The following is a 24,490-nucleotide window of genomic DNA, read 5'->3' as shown; positions in this document are numbered from 1 at the left end:
GCTCCTACCTCTGCTGGATGTGTAATGTCAGTGTGGATACATGACAGAGTGTGAGTGCCCTGAGAGAAAAGTTGGACATAAGAAGCATCAGATGTGGTGTGCAAGGGAGACGACTACGCTGGTATGGGCATGAGCTCCGTGTGGATGAGAACTGTGTGAAGAAGTGCCACACCCTAACTGTGGAAGGAACCTGTAGAAGAGGTAGACCCAGGAAAACATGGGATGAAGTGGTGAAGCACGACCTTCGAACGCTGGGCTTCATTGAGGCAATGGCAGGAGACCAAGGCCTTTGGAGATATGCTGTGATTGAGGAGACCTGGCAACTAAAGTGAGATCGCAGACATGGTCGATGCTAGTGTTGCATGTCCGGCCTTTGATACGTCGGGCGATATGATATGCTTGAGAAGACCTGTTAAGTCAAGTAAAACCAAAATCGTAGCTGTGGCCAGTGCCCCCCCCCCCCGACTGGCTCCAGTGCCGGTGGCATGTAAAATGCACCATCCGAACGTGGTCGATGCCAGTGCCTCTTGACTGGCTCCCGTGCCGGTAGTACGTAAAAAGCACGTGATCGATGCCAGGGCCACATGACTGGCTTCTGTGCCGGTGGCACGCAAAAAGTACCCACTACTCTCGGAGCGGTTGGCGTTAGAAAGGGCATCTAGCTGTAGAAACATTGCCAGATCTGATTGGAGCCTGGTGCAGCCTTCTGGCTTGCCAGTCCTCAGTCAAACCGTCCAACCCATGCCAGCATGGAAAACGGACGTCAAACGACAATGATGATGATGATGATGATGAATGTGTGTATTATGAAGACAAGAACCTTGAAAGTCCGATACAGAAAAACCAACACTGCTGCAGTTTTTTTAGATTTAGCGACAGTATAACTCCTTCTAGATCGCCAGAAATGTTGGTCCTTTCTATACACGCATTCACCCCGACATTGTGGATATATCACAGTAGTTGGCAGAACACCACGATTCTGGCAGAATCCAATAGTTTTTTGGTCATCCTCAAAAAAATTCATGGATAAGAAAAGTAAATAAAAATTAAGAGGGAGACAACTAGATTCTCATTCTTTACTTACACTGAAATATGTCCTCAAACGGGAATCAATCTTGGAGGAATCTTAGAATACCACTCAATTAGTCGAATCAAGAGACAATATTCTTCAGTGGTTGTACACTTGCGAAAATTGTAATTCACCATGTGGCCTCACTACACGTGGTGACGCTATAGATGGGGAAATGTGGGTCTATCGTTTTGGTCGTTTATGATTACGCGATATGTTGCGATAAGATACTGTGCATGAGTGGACTACAGTCGTAGATTGGTGTAATTTGTGCCGCGAAGTACGTGACGTTTGACTTCCACCAAAACCCACTGGAAATCGGCGGTGTTGATGGTAACGGGTAACCACAAGTTGTGGACTAGTTATCTCCCTCTTATAATTGCCGAATATATTTCTTTTCTCACACAACATTTAAGATATATTCATTCTAAATCACTTTTTTGTAGACAGAAAACGGTATTTCTTCGGAATCCCCACACACCCCATCCTATAACGGTACTATTCAAGAAGAGTACCCCCTATAACTTTTGAACCAAGCACAGAATTTTGTCAGTGATCAGGTCGCGGTCTCAAAGCGACGAAAATATTTTGACAAATTAAATTTAAATGTTGAAGTGAATCTAACGGTTTTTGTGTGTTATTTTAATTGACTTATAAACACCTTCCACGCTGCAATTGTTTTCGTTCCAGCACACCATCTCAGATCAGGTCACTTGCTATGCAAGTACATCTCCGTAATTTTTTATTTATTTTTTCAGAATCCTGTATTCGATATCGGAGATTACGATGTAGGAATTTTTTAATTTTTTTATTAATTTCAATACCCCAACCCCAATTTATTTGCTTTGTTTACTGTTGACAAGACGTGCTGCCACGCACAAAAGGACAATTTCCAAATCTTGTTTCCGGATTGGGTGAAAATTATGAAACTTTTAAACCTCTATAACTTTTCAAAAACATTTTTCTGGAAAAAGTGAAACAAGCACTTTAGTACCGGAGACCTTTCATCTAATTCTTCCAAACCATTCTGTCAAAAATTGTAATGTGCTTATCGCATATAACGTGTTGTTTATCGCATTTGCATTAATTACATATTGAATGCCTGAATGTTTGTTTGTTCATTTCTTTTTGTCATTGGGCATTGAGGTGGTTATGTTGTGTGCTAAAAATAACAGCTAAATAAGATTTTTTGGATAAATTAACACAAGCATTTATTTACATAAAACAAAATTACCAGATTATTGTGCCAAATTTTAAAACTTTCGGTAAACCTTTATTATTGAAATGCTGGCAGCCAAACCGACTAGATCCCTTTGCGGAATTAAAACTCAGAACGTAAAGTCGGAAGACATGCTACTAAGCATTTTGTTCGACACACTAACGGTTCTGCAAGCTCACAGCCCAACTGAACAATCCTGCAACTCATTCATCAAAGAAAAAAAATAAATATGGTTATAGTTATCTCCCCTGTAGTTGCTCAGGAATTATTTTCTCGATGGCACCTGTAGAGGGCGTCACTAATCATAACACAAATATGGCTTCCGATGTCAGTAAGTCACGGTTGGATTTTACAGAAGAAGAAATAAGAAAGGAACTCTTTCGGTATGGCATCAAAGATATCAACCAAAGTAGTTTATGTCAATTTCAAAAAGAACTTAAGAATTTGGTGAAAAAAATAACCTCAAGTTCTCTTCGTAATGTTGATAAATCCACTTCGATTTCGTCTTCTTTCAACAACATAACTGACACTTGTTTGAAAATGTCTCCATCGTCTCCTCCAGAACCCATTTCTATAACTTCTCCATCGTTTACATCACGAACTGCCAAGAACGTTGACGATAAGTCGTGTCTGCCTCATACAGGCGATCGTCGTTCTGTTAATTCCATGGACCCGTCGTCTGTTACCGTTTCTCACAATCGGCCCCAGAACACAGCTGAAAGTTCCCAATTGTTCAACAGTGCCAATAAGGTGGATGGTCACTCGGAAATGACACTTAGCCATCAATACACACACACTCAACAGCCACTGACTAATCGATCGGAAACGGAACATGAAAAACAGGAGAATCTCCTTCGAACTTTCGCCAGAACAAACGTTCCGCAGCCAAACCAGGTAAATAGTTTTGATAAACCCAAGAACAAAGAAAACGTTTGGACTCGTCATATTGCACCTTCGTCATCTTCCTCCTCCCTCTCATCACAAGAATCCGTCCCCAAACCATCACAAATCGACACCGGAAAACCTCCACTGCTAAACACTCATGTTACCAAGAGGAAGGTCTCCCGCAAAGGCCCCGATGGTAAACGTTATATCGACAAAAGTGAGTCTGTGTGTAGTATCAGTACCACAAGTAGTATCTGTGGCAGTTGCTGTAGCAGTATCGTTGACCCTGCTGAGTACCAGAATCGTCTGAGAGAGATAACAAACAGAGACGGCCAATTCTGTCAGAGATCCCAAAGTTCTTGTGATAGCCGGTTCAGGTCCTCAATTATAGTTACTCCAACACCGCCGAGGCTGAAGAAAAACAGAAAGACAGACCCCGTGAGCAGGTTCCACGAATTTCAGAACTACTGGAACATGCACAAGCCTCCCGGTGAAAATAATCACAACGCCCTTCGGTGGAGCATTAAAGAGAAAATTGCCAAACACGACGTCATTGGAAGCCGTCCACGGAAAACTTTCGTGCCCAATAATTATGTGATACCCTCACAAAAACCGAGACATTCTCTTCGATGGCAGGTACGGACTGATCTTGCCTATGGTGTCATGCCGTCCACCAGATATAACGACAATTAAGGACGTTTTCCTCTATGTGTGTGATTTTCGTTTGCATCTGTTCATTCTTCGTATACTTAGTTGTACAAATTAAGTTGATATATATATATAAATCAAGTTGATGTATATATGTTGATTTGTTCAAATTAAGTTGTATATATTTTGATGTGTGTACAAACTTTGTAAATATCTCTAAATGTAAAAACAAGTTTTTCACCAGAACGAACGCATTTAATAGAAACAACAAAAATTGTATAATATACAATGTATTTATATTTCTACTACGTGTATAGTTTTTCTTTCCTGTATTTTTAAAATGAGGTATTATGTACATTATTTACAATGGGCAGATAGGTGTCCTGACCCTGTTTGTTATCTCAACGTTTCGGCTGATGTACTCTCCAGCCTTCATCAGGTGGAATTCCGAACCCAACCCTTTATTTGACTAATGGAGGCTGGAGAGTACATCAGCCGAAATGTTGTGATAACAACAAACAAGGTGAGGACACCAATCCATCTGTTGTAAATAATGTAGTTTTTCTGTCTTCAGTTAATACCTCATATAGTATTATGGCAACTTTGTGCCAAATAAAATTATTTTGTTTCAATCCTACTTCCCCAGTCTGGGATTGGAGGTAAGCGATCTCAACCATTTTCAACAGTGTTAAAAAAAGTGAGGTAAAATTAACTGGTTTCGGATGTGAATTGAACTTCCAGAAATTAACCATGCTGTTCTGCTGTTCTTTATTATAACAGAGAACTGTTGGGTAATTAACCCTTTAGCACTCAGATGATTCTGTCGAATGTAATGCATATTTATTCATTCTTTTGAGTTCGTCATGCATTATCTCACAGCTTTGAGATTTTGACATTGTGATTGTTTATTTTCAGAATGATATTGTTAAGTAGGTGTGAGTGGCTGGATCTGACCAGTTGGAACACAAAGGAGGTAGAATATTTGGGCCGGATATGGACAGTTTAATTGCCAAACGGTTGAAATCATTGTTTGTGCTTGAGGGAATTAAAAATTAGCATATGGACTTTTTTTAAGATTGCTAACTTCAGTTCCATTCAAAGTAAATGTTGCAGACTCTGTCATATTTACTATGAAGACATCCCCAAAGACATTTTAAAGATTAGACTTGGAGACTATTCATCTAGTTGCACATTCCTTAACAGTTTCCAGAAGATTGATAAGCTGAACAAGATAGGAGTTGCAAACTGGTGATGCAAACTTTGGACGTACCATAGCCATATACAGCTTTAAAAGATAGATTCCTTATATCTTAGTCCTTATCAATCAATCTAAATATTAGAGATTTTGTGATATAAGGTGAAGAACATGCAAAGTGTGTACATCCATATAAGATTCATCATATATCACCATTGCTTTAACATCAACATCTCCATGCTCACATTGGTTAGACAGAATTTGTTGAGGATAGATTTTCTATGGGGTGGATGCCCTTCCTGTTGCTAACCCTCATCTGTTTCCATACAAGATAATAATATTTCCTCATGGCCAGACATGTTTGTTGTGAGAGATGAAGGATAACCAACACCACTTGTATGATGGCTATGCTTGCCTACAACCATCGCATGATGTCAAGACAAGGATACACACAGACACACACAGTCGTACACATAGATAAGGACAAGGAAGCCCTTGGAATTCCAAGATGCAGCCACAAATATAGATTATGTCATATCTCTGTGGAAGACATCATACATGTGATTAGCAGCTGCCTAAAAATGTCATCAAGGTACTAACTACTTCCCTATGTGACATGACATAGTTGCAAAAACAATATACAATGCCATTTGGTAAAAAAAAAAACTGCCCTGGAATAAATATAGAGAACCCCCTTGTTATTGAATACATACATAAATACCAGCACAAGGAATGCTTGTGTAACATTCCCATCAAAACATCTGTCAAGTGTAAGCATAACAGGTCAGATATTGTTTTTGGGGACAGACAAGAGAAGGTAAGTACCATCACAGAGGTCAGCTGTCCTGCTGATGTGAATATCGCTTTTTAAATCAAAGAGAAAGACGATAACTGTGGAGAGCTGTTTCGAAACCTCTAGCTTCTATATCTGGATTACTAATTTACATTTAAACCAATGATAATTGGCGCACTTCATTTTGTAAGTAAATGCCTGTCAGTCTGGATAAGCTTGGATTTTCAGAAAAAAAAATCAACTGACTGATTCGCATGTTGCAAATACAATCTGTAAGTGGAACAGTAAGACTCTGCAAGACTTTTCTCAGGTTTAAAATCTGACATTGTTTTCATTATTTACATTCCAAAGATGGAGCTTTGTATCTTTGTTGGAAACAAGCTCCTTCTTCAGAGGAAGAATTTAAATGATTAAAAATCGAAAAGAACATACATAATATTTGTACAATGGGCTTCTTTCAGTTTCTGTCTACTGAATCCACTCATGAGGCTTTGGTCAGTGCAAGGCTGTAGTAGAGTACACTTGCCCAAGCTGTCACACAATGGGATTAAACTCAAGACAATATGGTTAGGAAACAAGCTCCTTAACCACACAGCCACACTTGCACCTGCAAAATTCTACACTTTTATTTATCAATCCTCACCACACACTAACCATGTGGTCTTGGGTTCCATCCCAATGTGTGACAGCTGGGGCAAGTGTATTCTACAACAACCTTGGGCTGACCAAAGCCTTGGGAATAGATTTGGTAGACAGAAACTGGAAGAAGCCCATTGTGTAATACACACACACACACACACATAGATCATCATCATCATCATCATCATCGTTTAACGTCCGCTTTCCATGCTAGCATGGGTTGGACGATTTGACTGAGGACTGGTGAAACCGGATGGCAACACCAGGCTCCAGTCTGATTATTTGTATATATGTATATATATACGTATGTATGAAATATATATATCTATATATATATATATATATATATATATATATATATATATATACTCCAAGAGAGTTAGGGGTTGAGGATTCAACCCACTAAGGGATAGTATCTATCCAATATACTGCTGGGAGGGTACCCAATTATTGTTACACTAGTGTTATACCAAGTGTAATATGTGGGTGCGGGTAAAAGGGGGGTTATTTTACCCTAAATTTATATAGCAATGAGAAAATGGAGGAGAATATGCAGTATCCATCGACTTGCAGACAATGTATTCTGTTGATTAATCTGTTTATACTGCTAATTCCTCTCATCTAATTGGACAACTATTGTTTTAAACTATCTAGGCTTAGCTACGGTTGGATAGACACCAACCGGTCAAGAGGGTTAGGCGCGCATGCATACGTACACATACATACACACACGTGTGCTTTATATATTTGTATCTATATATACACGCATACATATATGTATATATACACATATACATACACACGCACACATCCCTTCATTTCTGTATATACTTATATAGATGGAGTGTATATACCAATACAAAGATTAAATGAGGAAAGTGGCAGACAAAAGTAAAGGAGTGGAACAAAAATAAGATTTCTTTGAGAGGAGAATGGACACTAGGGGAAAGTAGTAGCAGATAAAGTGGTATGGGTGTTTGCAGGCTGAAAAGTGAGCAGCAGTGAAGCAGAAGTAACAGGTGAAAGGCACAAAACATCCAGACGGATGATACAAAAACGGGACAAGAAAAAACAAGGACGAGTCATTTGGAGTTTTCTTTCCTCAGTTGAGTTCCAGATTATCATTGCAATTTCGGCTGGTTATACTCGAGATTTCTCCAATCTGGCCAGCCCCAAGGAAAAAACTAAGCTAAGAGCACTAGATTCCTTGGAAGAAAACAGCGAATGTATACAAAAACAAGGACGGAAAAAGAAACAGAGAAATGGTACACAAATACAAATGTAAATAACAGACATTAACAAGAGGTGTCTTTCGACTAATGACGAATTAAATTAAACTGGCATGGGCAGAAATGTTAGCATGCTGGGTAAAATGCTTTGCAGCATTTTGTCTGTCTTTATGTTCTGAGTTCAAATGCCACTGTGGTTGACTTTGCATTTCATTCTTTTAAGGTCAATGAAATAAGCACCAATTGGGGACTGGGGGGGGGTTATTGATTAACCCCCTTCCCCAAAAGTTTCAGGCCTTGTGCCTATAATAGAAAGGATTCATCACCATCATCATCATCCTTTAATGCTTGTTCTCCATGCTGGTATGAATTAGTTTGACTGGAGCTGGTAAGGTGGAGAGCTGCACCAGACTCCAGTCTTTTTGGGCTTGACTTCTACAGCTGGATATCCTTCCTAATGCCAACCACTCAGCAACAGCCACTGGGTTTCTCTTATGTGTCCCTGGCATGGTTGCCTTTCACACGTCACTGACACTGGCCATGACCATGATTTCACTTAGATTGATGTGTCTTCCCAAGCGCAGCAAGTCGCCAGATGTCTTGGCGACTTGTCATTGCCTTCATGGGACTCAACACTCGAAGGTCATATTTCACAACTTCATCCCACGTCCTCCTCAGTCTACCCCTTCTACAGATTCCCTCCACAATTATATATGTAAAAATTAAATTAAATATTTTGTACTTCATTGTGTTTTGCAATGTGTGAGCTTCCCCAGTCTGTGGAATAATTCTCTTGCATGAAACCAATCTGTGGTGCAAAAAATGCTAGGAACTGCTGCCTTATTATACTATTCTGGCCGTTTGAGCCCTGAGTTCAACTGTTACTGAATGAACTTTGTCTTTCATTTCTTCAAGGTTGAGCCATAAAGTTTAGTTTTAGTTTACCATTCCAAAGTGGTAGATTAGTTGAACTGGTGAACCAGTGATGCCTTGTAGAGTATATTTGGTCTGGTTAAATGAGATGGTATTTGTTCTGGCTCAGTGCATTCCAAGTTTCAATCCTGCCTCTTGTCATTGGGAAACTGAAAGGATGACTGAATTGGGATGTTAATATCTATCACCTGTTACTCTCAAAAGCCGTATACCAGTTGACGACACATTTTCAAACCTGTACAGTCTCTCTCTCTCTATATATATATAAACATACATAAATTTCTCTCTATATATATATTCCATTAATTGCGCAGTTAAGCTCAATTAACGTGAAAACGGTCTTTTTCCTTTTCGTCGCCGTAATACGAAAACATTTGCAAACGAGAGGCATCAATAGCCATACTGACGCAAATGTTTATGTATACTGCTGACATATTTTGAATATTTTTAAACAAAGCATATTTTTTTAATTCCAGTGTTTAACCAGCTAGAGGGAAGAGATAATTATTGAAAGAGGAAGGAAAAGAGACAGAAAGACTTATTGTCATTTCAAAATGGGATGGGCGACAACAGTTGACATATACACACATATATATATATTTATATCTACGTTTGTCTCAGGATGTATGTGTGTATATATATATATATACACATAAGTAGATACGAATGTAATCGCGTGATTAAAGTAAAATGCGTATATTTAGAGGACATGGATCTCGAGTTATCTCCCTTGCACGAGCTCTCTAGTGTTATTTACAATTCTTTGAAGCTTCCTGAACAGAAAGTGATCAATGGTTGGCATATAGCGATTTACCACCGCCAGAGAACTCAGCATTCAACCAGCTTTGCACGGTAAATAACACACACGCAACATACACATACCTATATATGTGTGTACACGTCTGTGTATCGATATATATATATATATATATATACGTACGTGTATGTACGTGTGTCTCTATACGTATATTTAATGTCATTTGTAAACGTAATACGATGTTGGAATTCTTTGCGACTTAAAATATTTTGTTTGTATCTACGTGTATGTATGTCTGTGATTTCTCTTCTAAAGAAATGTTTGTGTGTGTCTATGTGGTTTCGCTTCATAACAAATGTACGTCTTTCCAGCTCTCTCCTAATGAAATATATCTGCGTGTCTATTTCGTCTTCTAAACAAGTGCATGTTTGATATATGTCGTTTATCTTCTACAGAATTATTTTGTCCGTGTCATTTTGCTTCATAACAACTGTATGCCTTTGTAGTTTCTCTACAAAACAAATATGTCTCTGAATGGGTCTTCTAAACAAGTATTTTATATATTTGGTCTCCTGTTCGAAACCGTGTGTATGTGTTCATCGCCTCCGAGATAAATGTTTGCGTCTATCGCATTTCTCCTCGAAGCAAGTCTCTGTGTGGTACCATGTCTTCCGTTCTCTGACTCTAATCTGTGGATGGACTCAAGAGCGACACACACACTTGATGGCGTTGTATTTTTATTCGCTGTCCATTTACACCAGTCATAGAGTACGGAGGTCGATTTCCACTGTACACCTCCCCTAAATTTGTGGCCTTGTTCGTAATTTAAAAATCGATAACATTTTGTAACATGTTTTCTATAATGTTTTGGTCGAATTATTGTGCGTGTCACACACATGCGATGTCTTGTATATAGTGTTTCCTTTTAAACAAGTATTTTGCGTGCACTGGTTAGTTACATACTACATATAAGGTGTGTGTGGGTATATATATATATATGTACATACATACATACACATCTCAATTTAGTCACAACGTGTATTTTTGGTTTTGTTTTTTACTTATTTTACTAATTTCGTGTCTCTGTGTGTGACATCTTTGAATGTAGTAATTTAAGTGGTCGGAACATTTGGATAGTTAAATTAGAACCTTGTGGCTGTAAACTGCTGCAGCATGAACCATACATGAATTGGTTGTATTTACACACCACACTGTACACAAGACAAACACTTGAGCTAATGCTAGATATAACAACCAAATCTCCCCCAAGTCACTCTACTTCCTTGAAGGAAGAAGAAAAAAAAAAGCTGTACATTCAATAGATAATATTCACAAAATGATGATATTGAGTACTTTTGATCATTGTTCTTCGCAAAGGATGGCCTCGGGTTAAACAACAGCACATGAGCGTTTGGCCCAGAAAGGCCATGCACAGTTTGCCTCAATTAAACCCAGCTCATCACGATCCTTTGTACTAATTTCTTAAATAGCGCCGTCCTATTTGTTGTCTTACACAAGCGAGGAAGAAAAACATCCGGTTATAACATGAAAAGACCAATGGTAGGAACGTCAGTGTGAGATCGGATCGAACAACGAGTTAATTCGAAAGCAGAGTGGAGTGAACGATGTGTTCATTGATTGAATGACCTATAATAGCACAAAGTATAGCTGGGTCGGGTATGTTGCAAGGCTCATAAACAACAAATAGACCCGAGCGGTTGTTGAGTGATATCTTAGAGATTGGAAGGGACAATTTGTAAGGCTTCCTAGACAAGGAAGACGATATAATTAATAAAAAAAAAAAAAAATTTTTAATTCAGGGCCAAATTTAAGGGACGAATATAATGAAGATACGAATGGAAACGTGTATAGGGACATCTGATAGTCTTTGGGTGAAAGAAAATAAAGGAGGTTCAGTTAATTATGATTTTATTCAACATATTCCTTCTTTCAGATTCACACACTTATTGCAGCAGCAGTCCTTCAGTTTTTCTAAGCCCTGTAAAAGAACTAAGGCCTCCAACTGGGACTTTCACAATACCCTTAAAGCCAGGAACTTTTCAGCACACCCTTATATATATATGTGTGTGTGTGTGTGTATATGTGTCACATACACATTATCTGTAAACGTCCACTTTTCCTTGCTGGAAACCTGGTGTGGCTTCTGGCCTTGCTAGCAGCTGTCACCATGCAACCCATACTGGCAAGGAAAATGGACGTTAAATGCTGACACACGCACACCAACACACATAGTAGATTGACAGATGAACCTAGACAGTACAGTTTTATTTAATTGCTAAGAGTGCACAACAGTTCAACAAGTTGTTGGTGCTATGGCATTGTGTCTATGCATTTAAACATGTGAAAATGGACCTGAATGTGCCTATGCATTTAAACGTGAAAATGACATTAAAAAAGTATGGGATATTTACAAGTTATGGTTTCTGCTGCTGCTGCTGGTTGCCATCGCAAAATGTGACACCAGCCTTAAGCTACAACACTTTGCCATAAATAGAAAGTTTAACCTATTTGTGTACATAATACAACTATATCCTCAATTAATCCGGAATAATAATTATAGGGAGAAATTTACCATCTCAGGTGGGAATGCGGTGTTCACTCTACACATTCAGAATATAAACCCCTGAATGTATGTGTGTGTGTATGTATGTATAGATGTTTGTGTATATATGTATGTATAGATGAGTGTGTATATGTATAGATGTGTGTGTATATGTAGGTATAGATGTGTGTGTATATGTAGGTATAGATGTGTGTGTATATGTTGGTATAGATGTATGTGAATGTATGTAAAGGTGTGTGTATATGAATGTATAGATGGGTATCTGTGTGTATGTATAGGTGTGTGTGTATATGTTTGTCTAGATGTGTGTGTGATTATGTGTAGGTGTATGTGTGATTGTGTAAGTGTGTGTATGTGAATATATGTAGGTGTGTATGTGAATATGTGTACACACACACAAACACACACCTTGTTTCATTCATTAGATTGGCCATGCTGGGGCACTGCCTTGGAGAACCTTTCGTTGAATGAATGCTCCCCCCCCTCGTACTTATTACTTTTTATTGGCCTCTTGCTGAACTGCTAAGTTACAGAAATATAAACATACCAGGGTTGTCAATCAGTGGTGAAGGACAAACTCAGACACCCACAGTTCAAAATGTAGAAAAGACAGTGATGGGTGAGGGGGGTGGGGCATACGGACCCTGGTTGAGAGCCACTGCTCTCGAGCAGTCTTGCTTCATTTCTTTCCAATTGTCACACAACTGCTACATTCAGTGCCATGTTTTGCTACTATGTAACATTGCACTTTGTGCATGAACCTCATAAACCTCATATAATTGGTCCTTCTTTTTGGAGAGAGGATGTCTTTATTGCCAGCAGATGTAACAGAAGCAATCTAGGGATTTTTTTTTTTTTTTGATACAGTAGACTGCCACTAATCCAGCAACCTGTGATCCCGCACTAATTTTGGCTAGAAAAATTTCAAATTTCCCGGGTTGCTGTACGAACTAGCTGCTACAATTTGTTGACACTGCTTGCTGCATAAACATGCTTGCATTATTTGTAAACAAAGGCAGGCCTTTCCAGTGTTTTTTTTTCTTTTTCATTTATTATTATATCTTTTCCACTTTTAGCCCCAATCATTCTTCCAGTGCATTAAGGAAGTGCTTCTCATAGCGTAAAGTGTAAACTCCATAAATTGTCTATAAAAGAAAAAGTTGAACTGTTGAAAAAACTTGACAGTGGTTTGTCTGTGAAAAGATTTTGTGAATTATACAATATTGGATCTTCAATGGTTTACGACAAAAAAAAAAAGCAACAGAAAGACCAGTTACTCCGTTTCTTTACTAAGTCAAAGAAACAATTGATAATCAATAATCTGGCAAAATCACTAATCTAGCACTCTCCAGGTCCCAACGATGCCGGATAATCTACAGGTACATCTATAGTGGCTGTAGTTTCAGTGGGGGGAGGGAGCGTTAGTGGTGCTCCATCTTAGCACAAGAGCCTGTATCTTATCTAAACTCTCTTCCTAATCAGTTGAACAATAAACTCTGTTACATAACTTGGCCCATCCGTTTGATATCTCTGCAGTTGCTGCCTTCTACTACACCCCCTTTGCACTTGTACTAAATGATGGTGATGATGATGATGATACTGCTACACCAGTCATTGGAATAGAGCACCTCCTTACCCAACCCCATTCACTGTGCAAGTGCTTAGCGTTTGGCTGAGAGTCCAACCACTTCCCTTGTCTTTCATAGCCTTAAAAAAGTATTTGACCTGCACAGCTATCAACTTCAGTGGCAACTCCCCCTCTTTAGTCAGTCTACTTTGCCTAAACTCTCCCCCCCCCCACCTCTCTCATATACATTCTCATCACTCATCATTGGAAATCAGGGCAATGCACTGCTATCATTCCATATCCACATCCTGAAATGCCTTCATGTATCGCCAGACAACCTCACATTTCTGATTCTCTTATCACTGAACATTGGCAAACCTTTCACTTCCCTTTCATCCACTTTTTTCCAGGCCTGTCTTTTGCCTTTTATGGCTCTACTTATACCCTTCCACCATCTGTCTAGCTGGTGCCATGCTGCCTACAGATTTTTGGTCTGTGGCTCACTACAGGATGTCCCTTACAAGCTCCCAGTTGTTGTCAGTGGCTCATCATCATCATCATCATCATCCCCCTCCTCCTAGATTTGTATGCATTAAACCTGTTGGAAACTAGAAAGAAATGAGGCAAGCATTCTTTGCTGGATGAATGCATTTGCAAGAGAAACTGGGGAGTTGAATGTGTTGTGTAAGAGCGGAGGCTGTGGTGGTAGGGACATATGTTGCAGGAGGATGACTGCTACATAAGCAAGTGCCTGGTGCTCAAAATAGATGGTACCTGCAAAAGAGGGAAACTGAGAAATATGTAAGACAAGATGGTGAATGATGAGACTGAGATGTTACATCTGATGAAGGAGTCGACAGAGGGCTGTGTTGACTGAAAATACAGGTGCTGCAGGAGACCTTACCTGTAAGTTTAGTGAAGTTCTCATTAAATGGTGGAGTAATGTACATCCCCATTTGCTATTTACTTTTCTTCCCTTCTCATCATCTCTTACTGTAAAGTACAATGCCTGCAATTGAATGGAAATCACTTGACCTGTGCATATGAAATGTTCCTTGCCCCTACCTCCACTATCCATATCTTGCTACTCCTCTTCTCTCTCCTTCCAAACTGTGAGTTCCATTCCTGGCAGTGTGTTTTGTCTCTTCAGCAAGACACTTCATTTCACATTGCTCCAGTCCACTTGGCTGGCAAAAATGAGTTCTACCTGTAATTCAAAGGACCAGCCTTGTCACACTGAATCTCCCTGAGAATTACATTAAGGGTACACATGTCTGTGGAGTGCTCAACCACTTGCATGTTAATTTCACAAACAAGCTGTTCCTTTAATTGGATCAACTGGAACCCTTGTCTGTTTTAACCAACAGAGTGCCAATTATCCCAGATTTGGGGCTGGCATTACAATCTTTAAATACTGAAACAAAGAAAAGAAAAGAATAAAAAAGAATGTGTGTGTCTGTGTGTCCTATATTTTATACAGTATTTCTCTCTCTCATATGTATATGTGTTTGTGCATGTTTATATTATTCTGTATTGATTGTACCGTCCATGTATTTGTTTTTTTTTTGTTCATTCCACTCTCGCTTTGTCTATTAACACCGTTTCCTCCAGTGTCTGTACTCTGTACTTGACTGGTAATCCTCTCTGGAAACACCTCCTTTCAGGCAAAATAAAAAACTTTGGTGAAATAAGCCCTTTTACGAGAAGAGATAGGTAATTAACGAGTTTCATCTAACTGAACACATCACCCTTCTCTCTCTCACACACACACACACACACACACACACACACACACACACTATACTATTAATGGTTTCCTCTGTCCAGGTACAATACCACAAATGGGTTGTTAGGTTACATATTGTCGATTGAATCAACAACACGTCAGTTTGTATCATTAATAAGTATACAAGGTCTGATCAATAAGTATCCGGATTGTTGCCATAGTAACGAAGCTAAAGCATGCTGAGTGAAGCTGTTTAGCACAGATTGACCTTGGACTCTGCTGTGCATGCGCGCTATGTTTTAATTATTCTAGCTTAATTCCGCTGTTTATAGCAGTGCTTGGACGGAAGATGTGTAGCGTGTGATCGACGCATTGGCAATGATAGAGAAAGTTGTCATGGCGATATACCTGCTCAGAGGCTGACGCAAAGTTGCAGAAAGAGTATGGAAAGGAGTATATGAGCCGCACACAGGTGGACGAGTGGTTCAGACATTTCCAAGATGATTGAAAAAATGTCGATAGTGATGAATATTCTGGGAGATCCACAACCAGCAGAACTGGGAAAAACATTGCAAATGTGCATGCAGCTACACTGGAGTGGAGTATTATACAACAGTATTTGGCCTACTCTGTCACTCAGTGTTACTCAACAACAATTTTGGCCTATCCTGCCACACTCAAGAAGAGTGTTACTCAACAGTAACATTTGATCTACTCTGCCTCACTCAGGTGTGATATAACTCAATAACAACAATATTTGACCTTTTATCATACTCAAGTAGTGTTACTCAACAAGATTTGATCTGCTCTGCCACACTCAAGTAGCTTTACTCAACAACAATATTTGACCTACTCTGCCACACTCAAGTGGAGTGTTACTCAACAACAACAACAACATTTGACCTACTGTGTGTCATAGCCAAAATCTTCCTTCTTAAACTGTCTACTATTTGTAGCTGTTGGCTGAACAATATGTACTGACCTTAGAGAGGTCACTGTGAGGTTAGTGAAGTGGGTGATGTTAGGGTGAGGGTGAGTGGGCTCTGTTAATGATAGGAAAATAGCCAAATAGCCCTTCGACTCTGTGTGTGCGAGAGAGAGAGAAAGAGAGTGAGTGATATAGGAGAAAATCACTATGCTCAATTTAACTCACCTGTGTTGTGTGGTAGGTGAGAATTAACACATACAAACACACACAGCTAGAAAGCAAAGAGAGAGGTGAAGCCAGACAGACAGACAGACACAGAGAGAGAGAAAGAGAAAAGGAAGTTAGTGTGAGCAAGGAAAGATAAGGAATGGTTGATTGGGAAGAAAAGAGAGGGAGGAGGAGGAAGAATTGGTGGTGGCTGGAATGAAGAGAAATATAGAAAGAATGAATGAGGAATAGGAAGAGAAAGGAAAATAGATTGTGGTGGGAGGTGAGGGTGGAAAACTAAAGGATTGTATGTGGAGAGAGAAGAGAAGTCAGCAAGGAAGGTGGTGGTGGAGGAGGAGGAGGAGGAGTGAGTGATGGTGGTGGCAATGGTTGTTATTTTTTTTTCCTATTGGTTTCCTCTATGGTACTTCAGTTTGTATTTGATTCATAAAAAAAAAAAAAAGCTCTCTTCGTTGACATGAATAACTCTATAGGTAGGCAGGTAAGCTGATATTCCCACCTGACTCCATCAAATACTATTATTACTGATTTCTGAGTAAAAATGCCTGGAATATTTTTGTTTTTGTTTGTTTTGGTCCTATGGTGGCCCTTAAATAATTTAGCAAGAATCATCCTGCTTTAGTCAGCCATGAACATTCTAGCAAGAACCTCCATGAGATTTTTCCCCACTCAAGACTACAGAATTGAATATCTTATCTTTTGCGGTCATGCTGGAGCACCACCTTGTAGAATTTTTAGTTAAATGAATCGACCTCAGTACTTTTTATTTTTTATTTTTACTTTTTGAAGCCTGGTACTTATTCTGTCAATCTTTTTTTGCCAAACCACTAAGTGGGACTGAACCTGGGACCATGTGGTTTGGAAGCAAACTTCGTACCACACAACCATGCCTGTAATGGAGAGGGGGAAGAGGATTTGAGGGAAATCTAGGGTGCTATTTCTGGCAGCTTGAGTGACCTCATTGAGGGTCCCTTGTTATTACAGTGTCTGTCCCCTTTTATACACTGTCTATTTTTTTAAAACCCTTTTGGTCCCAACCCAACTGAAGCTTCCTGTTGTTCTATGATACAATCTTCCTGTTTCTAAGTGACTTGATTTAAACCTTCCATCAAAATTTCATGTTAGTTTATGCTTCAAACACTGGCCTAATAATCTTTTCTGCTATAAAGGCAAGGCCTGTTCATTTTGGATCAGAGGAAATGGTGTGATCTTGTAGTTTTAAGCTATGTAACTGGAGTTCACATATCTGACATTACCAAAGATTGGAACTAACTCTCATAAACTTTACAATTAATGCATTTTAATTAATATACCTGCTTCCTCCCAATTTGATTGATATAATTTGGTTTTGTTTTTTTCTGTTCTTGTTTTCAGTCCAAAATGGATAAACTAAAAATAAATATCCGTGCAGTCTTACAGAGTGCTAAGAATGGAGTGGAGGCTTCCAATTTTGAAGGTAAATTGTTTTTTTTTTTTTAAGGTATTATCATCGAGGTAAGACTGTGGTGGTGGCTGAGACTTTGGTTAGAAGGTGAGGGCTTCATACCAAAATTCCTAGCGCTTTATTGTCCATCCTGTGTGCCATGCTGAATCTCCCCGAGAACTATGTTAAGGTTATGCGTGTCTGTGGAGTGCTCACCTACTTTATCATCGTCGTTTGATGTCCGTTTTCCATGCTGGCATGGGTTGGATGGTTTGTCAGAGCTCTGGAGAGTCAGCGGCTGCACCAGATCAGATTGGAGCCTGGTGCAACTGCTGGCCTTCCAAACCTAAGTCAAACTGCCCAACCCATGCCAGCATGGAAAACGGACATTAAATGATGATGATGATGAGGTTGTTCCGTTGATTGGATCAACTGGAGCACTCTTAAAGGAATAACCGACAGAGTGCCAGTTAATGTTCCCTGTTTCAGTAATTGACCCTGTTTTATAAATTTGTATATTTTCTTATCAATTGTTTCGGTGATCAATTTTATGGTTTGGAGTCTCACTTCACTATCAACTTGTTACTGCTAGCAACAACACATTGCAGACTGTCACTCTTCCTTAACCGTCTAGACAAACAGACATATAATCCTCGTGTGACATCTGACACCTTGTCCTGCTTTCATAAACGGATTTCAGAAACTTTCTTCAGTGATGATATAACAACTTAATCTCCTTCAACCACACAGACATACAATCACTATACATACTAAGGAAACAATTGTTATCTCCCCCTGTCTCTTCAGTTATCGGTGACACAACTGAAGCCCTCACCTGCTACAAACACAAGAGCTCACTATATATATATATATATATATATATATATATATATATACAGGTGTAGGAGTGGCTGTGTGGTAAGTAGTTTGCTTACCAACCACATGGTTCTAGGTTCAGTTCCACTGCGTAGCACCTTGGGCAGGTGTCTTCTACTATAGCTTCGGGCCGACCAAAGCCTTGTCAGTGGATTTGGTAGACAGAAACTGAAAGAAGCCCGTCGTATATATGTATATGTTTGTGTGCCTGTGTTTGTTCCCCCACCATTGCTTAGACAGCTGATGTTGGTGTGTTTACATCTCTGTAACTTAGCAGCTCGGCAAAAGAGACAGAGACCGATAGAATAAGTACTAAGCTCACAGACGCGGTGCTCCAGCATGGCTGCAGTCAAATGACTGAAACAAAAAAAAAGAAAGAATCCATCCATTCACTAACACACACACACACACACACACACACAAAACTGAACCTCCATTTTGCTTCATGATTTTTCATTACATTTTTGTCAATGTTTTACCTTTGTTTTTTCACTATTTAGACCACTACAGAAGTTTGACAAAAGAAAACATACAATATGCACAGTATGGCTATAAGAGCCTCGACGAACTTATGGCCAACATTCCAGATACTGTCTACTTAGCAAAGTAAGTTTCATGAACTCATTGTTTTCAATGTTTGTTGTTGGTTTTTTGCCATATCCCCCTGGTCAGCCCTGATCAAAGAACTCTGACAATAAAAGATGTTCTAGCTATGACCTACCTGTCCTTTTTTGTAATTTTTTACATACATACCATATTTTCCAGCATATTTCCTCAGCAGATCTGTCATCTAGGTCTGCTATATTATGGCATTTCTATCTCTTTGTTATACACCCTGTCCCCATGTGTATATATATGTGTATGTCCTATCACTGATCTGTGATCTTCTGTTTTCCAGTTATCGTGGTACAAAGATTTATCGTGCAGTCTGTACCGATTCCACATATCACCTACAGAAGCTCATCAACAGACAGAAGTCCGTATCAGCTCGAAAATCAAAACCAGTTGTATGTATTCTTATGGACTATATTGTTTACATTTGTGTGTGTGTGTGTGTGTGTGTGTGTGTGTGAGAGAGAGAGAGGGAGAGAGAGAGAGAGAGAGAGAGTGATAATGAATTGTTGTAGAAAGAGAATTTAGTCTTGAAAAATATTTAAAACATAAACCTCATGGAATCTCAATGGATAGTTTTGTGATTGGTGAAAAACTAATGCCCTGGATAGCATTCAGCCCACACACTATATATATATGTATATATATATATATATATATATATATATATAAATTAGTGTACGTTTTTATACACAAAAGAGGTGACCTTTAACAGGACACCTTACATGCTGGAAAGGGCAGTTAAAGCCCAAACCACGAATGAGAGTAATTTCAAAGGGAATGAAAAATAAAAATAAGTACCAGTTAGGTACTGGGGTCGATGTAATGAACTTATCCCTTCCCCAGAAATTGCTGGCCTTGTGCCAAAATTTGAAACTATCACCACCATCATCATCATAATCATCATTATTATTTATGTTCTAAGTTCAAATTCTGCCGAGGTCAACTTTGCCTTTCATCCTTTCGGGTTCAATTAAATAAGTACCAGTTACGCACTGGGGTTGATGTAATCATTTTAATGCCTTTGTCTGTCCTTGTTTGTCCCCTCTATGTTTAGCCCCCTGGGGACAATAAAGACATAAATAATTTTAAAAATTATTGTTATCATTATTATTATTATTATTATTATTCCCTTTCTTTTCCTTTTCTGTCTATTTTAGCCTAATCGGCGGCGTCCTCTCTTTGCCAATGAAAATCTTCAGAACTCCACTTGCAGATACAATAGATACGAAGATAACCGAAAGCGATACCCAAATGTGCGAGTGACAGTCGACAGTTCAGGTCGTGGACAGCAGGTAAACTGCTGGGGTGATGTGAAAAGATCAGTTGAGATGGGAGATATTAATGCAAATTGCAATAAGCATGAGACAAAATCTGTGATGATGTCCGTATCGAAGAGCAATCGTGTGTTTGAGAAAGCAGTCAAAGATATATCCAGTAATGAGGTACTTTTGTTTTTTTCTTGTTTTGTTTTAAATGTTTAGTATTCAAGTTATTCCGTCAAATGTAATGTTTGTTTATTTATGTTGTTTTGATGTGATTGTGTGTTTTTAGAATGACATTGTAGGGTTGAGGTGAGATGCCAGATCTGGCCAGTTTCAACATGAAACGGGTTAACTATTTCGATCAGATATGGCCAGTTTGAATGCTAAAGGGTTAATCTTCTTTTTTTTTTTTTAAACCACTGGTTCTTAATCATTTTCTATCTATGGACCCCTTTGATTACTATTTTATTCTGGCTGCCCCCTCATAGCCATTCGATGCTTAAAAACTAGTTTTATAGAAACTTCTTTCAAAAGTGCTACTTGTGTAGGCTGACCTATGTGAAAACATCAGAGAAAAAAAGTTTAGCTGTTTCTTGCAACAAATACATCTAAAAGCAAGATTTTTTTTCATGGGCCCTTAAATTATTACTGTGGGTACCCAATTTACTATTTTGTTCATGGGGAACCCCCAGAGAGGATCATATGGACACAGTTGAGAACCACTGTTTTAAACCATCACACCTCCTACCCAACCTTTTTTTGCATTACAGACTGGTTTCATGTGCATAACAAAACACAATGAAGTGCATAATATATCATTTAATTATCACATATATATATACATATACACATATAAGGCTGTGTGGTAAGAAGCTTGCTTCCCAACCACATGGTTCTGTGTTCAGTCCCAGTGCGTGGCACTACATATGTATATATATATATATATATATATGCCAGGTCCACCTGACTGGCTCCTGTGCCGGTGGCATGTAAAAAGCACCATTCGAATGTGGCTGATGCCAGTACCCCCTGACTGGCTCCCGTGCTGGTGGCTCGTAAAAAGCACCCACTACACTCTTGGAGTGGTTGGCATTAGGAAGGGCATCCAGCTGTAGAAACATTGCTAGATCAGATTGGAGCCTGGTGCAGCCCCCTGGCTCTCCAGACCTCAGTTAAACCGTACAACCCATGCCAGCATGGGAAAACGGATGTTAAATTATGATGATGATGATCTCCATCCATCCTAATGTGTTGTTTCCTTTTGTTAATCAGCAGGTACCTTATGGCTCAATGAATACATTTCCTCTGGCCCCTCGATTCCAGAAACAGAAGAACAATACTCCAGGTTAGTAGTCATTTGAACATACTGTGTACATACATATACATACATACATACAGGCACACACACATGTATGCATGCATACACATGTACACATACATTATGATGAGGGTGTATCTTTGTTCTCATTTCAACCTGCTAGAAATAATAGCCAAGTTTCCCTTGAAACGCTTTACCAATTTTAAAAATAAAAAGAACACAGTGGTTACTTTGTTTCTTTTGGGTGGTGGGGTGGCATCGGGCCACATTGTTCCTGGCAGTGGTGGATGTTTTAATGAAATGATTTTAATATAGAATATACAGTAATCCTTGTTGAAGGATCTCTGGAGTAGCATGACTTGACAGGGTGCATAACTTGCAGACCAGGGAGTCTCTCCAGGACGAGCCCTTTCTTCTCTGCATTGGAGGGGGTCACAGCTCTGATCCTCCAGACATAAGATTAGAATGCTGCAGGAAAGAATCACAAGGTGGATTCTTGCCAACTGGCCAGCAACTTAACAGACCAAAAACGAGATGCTTGGATGATATCCATAATCTCAGTTGGTCATCTTTGGGAATCCAGCAGGAAAGTCTAATAATGGTTGCTTCTGACAGAGCCCTATGGAGAAGGTGTCCGAGGATTCTACCTCCATGACTCTCCTGAGAATAGTGGGCAGAGAAGATGGATGGTAGGGGGGCATACACTAACGACCCTCCTGAGATATTTTAATGTACAATATTTAAAATGCGATTTATAGTCTTTATCTAAATGTTTTATTTTGTTTTGTGTTGGCCAGCACCAGATTTTATGAAAGGAAGGCATGAGCATACACCAAGATCAAATAAAGGTAAGTTTACAGGTAATTACAGGTACACGCATGCTTGCATACACATAATAATAATCTATGTACATACACAATATATATATACGCACACACAGACATGTGTGGCTGTCATTAAGTCGTACTTCTTCACGTGTGATTGTGTGTGTAAAGCTAAGAACTATAGCTGTCAAATATGACCCAGTAGCAGGTACCATGATTTTGACTGTTTTTAGGGGCTTACGTTGCATCAAGTTGTACTGATATAATGTAGGATAAATAATGTTTATTTATAATGTTTATTTTAACGTTTATTTTGTTTTTATTTCCAGTTTCCTCGTCAGTATTGGATGGCAAACAGTACACCGAATGTCTTGTAGAGTTTGTGTCGAAGAATTCCTTATCTTTTGCAATACAGTCATTACCTGTTGAAAATGGATTCACCGCCTCTATACAAATCAAAAACGAGGTTTATGAAAGTAGTGGTTAGTCAACCTAATTTTTCTTTCCCTTCTCAACAAGATTCGGACATTGATTGTAACCTCATCAATCCTCATTTAATGTTGTCGGCCATGGTAGCATGGGTTGGACAGTTTGACCAGAGCCGGTAAGCTGAAGGGCTGCACCAAACTCCAGTCTGATTTACATGGTTTCTACAGCTGGATGCCCTTCCTAATGCCAGTCACTCTGAGAGTGTAATGGGTGCTTTTACATGCCACAATCATGGATGCCAATTGCATGACCCCAGTACCTACGTGTGAAAACTTTTCATTGCTCACTGTTAAAACTATCATTTCTCTTTTCCACATCACATCAGACCTCTTCAACAGACCGCTGCTGCTGCTGCTGCTGTTGTTGTTGCAGTTGCTGTTTCGTTCCAGGCTAGGCATTTATAATCAGATGTTTACCAGTTGTGACAATCCTGTCTTTCAAACATAGTGTAGGAACCCATTATCAAAATGCTAGTGTGTGATATGCGGCATATCTGGCTGCTATACTTAGCTGATCAGGTGGATGACCAGCTTGCATGCTCCGTTCTTGAATTGCAGGGGATGATGGGAGTTGAGACTGTGATGGATGTTGTGAAAAGAAATGGGATTAGGGGGTCGTGTCACGTGCTGAGGAAGGATGGAAGTGAGTAGATGGGAAGAATGATACTATAGAAGAAAGAGAAGACTAAGGAAGACACGGCTATAGATGATGGAGGAGGTAATGAGGACAAGGGGATTAGTTAGAGATGTGGATGATAGGGCAACATGGTTAATTGTTGCCTTAAAACACCCTTGTTTTTTGTTTGTGTGTGTGTGTATATATATATATATATATATATATATATATATCTATATCACATTGCTATTATGTTAAACTGTCGTATGGCCAAATTTGCTTGCAATAACCAGTTCTTTTGGTCAAACTATTGTATTTCCAGCTGTTTCAGATGTCAAGATATCAAAACTTGGTCAAAGTGTAGTACAACGGTTTTGCTATGGAATGAGGAAACTGTTTTTTCGTTTTCTGAAAAAGTAACATTTTGGACTTACAACACTTTTGCATAATAACAACAATATATAAATACATCATCATCATCATCATCATCGTTTAACGTCCGCTTTCCATGCTAGCATGGGTTGGACGATTTGACTGAGGACTGGTGAAACCGGATGGCAACACCAGGCTCCAATCTAATTTGGCAGAGTTTCTACAGCTGGATGCCCTTCCTAACGCCAACCACTCAGAGAGTGTAGTGGGTGCTTTTACGTGTCACCCGCACGAAA

General features: G+C 39.2%; 3 protein-coding genes across 3 annotated transcripts in view; 2 read left to right on the top strand and 1 right to left on the bottom strand.

The window, feature by feature from the left end:
* The window catches only part of LOC106875490 (uncharacterized), a 4,887-nt gene extending 3,350 nt beyond the window's left edge, over positions 1–1,537 (bottom strand). Inside the window, exon 1 of the mRNA XM_014923660.2 lies at positions 1,085–1,537. The gene's annotated coding sequence lies outside the window, so the exon portion shown is untranslated. The remainder of the gene's footprint in view (positions 1–1,084) is intronic.
* A 1,017-nt stretch (positions 1,538–2,554) lies between these two features.
* On the top strand, positions 2,555–4,126 carry LOC106875489 (uncharacterized). Its single transcript, XM_014923659.2, has one exon. It carries the CDS (start codon positions 2,565–2,567, stop codon positions 3,864–3,866), a length of 1,302 nt encoding a protein of 433 aa, XP_014779145.2. The 5' UTR covers positions 2,555–2,564; the 3' UTR covers positions 3,867–4,126.
* A 12,731-nt stretch (positions 4,127–16,857) lies between these two features.
* Positions 16,858–24,490, top strand: part of LOC106875487 (tudor domain-containing protein 7) — a 28,097-nt gene continuing 20,464 nt past the window's right edge. Inside the window, exons 1-8 of the mRNA XM_014923656.1 lie at positions 16,858–16,881; positions 17,775–17,856; positions 19,200–19,305; positions 19,598–19,706; positions 20,472–20,756; positions 21,852–21,921; positions 22,692–22,742; positions 23,048–23,200. Coding sequence (XP_014779142.1) covers positions 16,858–16,881; positions 17,775–17,856; positions 19,200–19,305; positions 19,598–19,706; positions 20,472–20,756; positions 21,852–21,921; positions 22,692–22,742; positions 23,048–23,200 — 880 coding nt within the window. The remainder of the gene's footprint in view (positions 16,882–17,774; positions 17,857–19,199; positions 19,306–19,597; positions 19,707–20,471; positions 20,757–21,851; positions 21,922–22,691; positions 22,743–23,047; positions 23,201–24,490) is intronic.

This window comes from Octopus bimaculoides, chromosome 23, assembly GCF_001194135.2.
Source record: "Octopus bimaculoides isolate UCB-OBI-ISO-001 chromosome 23, ASM119413v2, whole genome shotgun sequence".
Lineage (NCBI taxonomy): Eukaryota > Metazoa > Mollusca > Cephalopoda > Octopoda > Octopodidae > Octopus > Octopus bimaculoides.
Note: the sequence above shows the minus strand (reverse complement) of the source record. Positions and strands in the feature narration are given on the sequence as shown.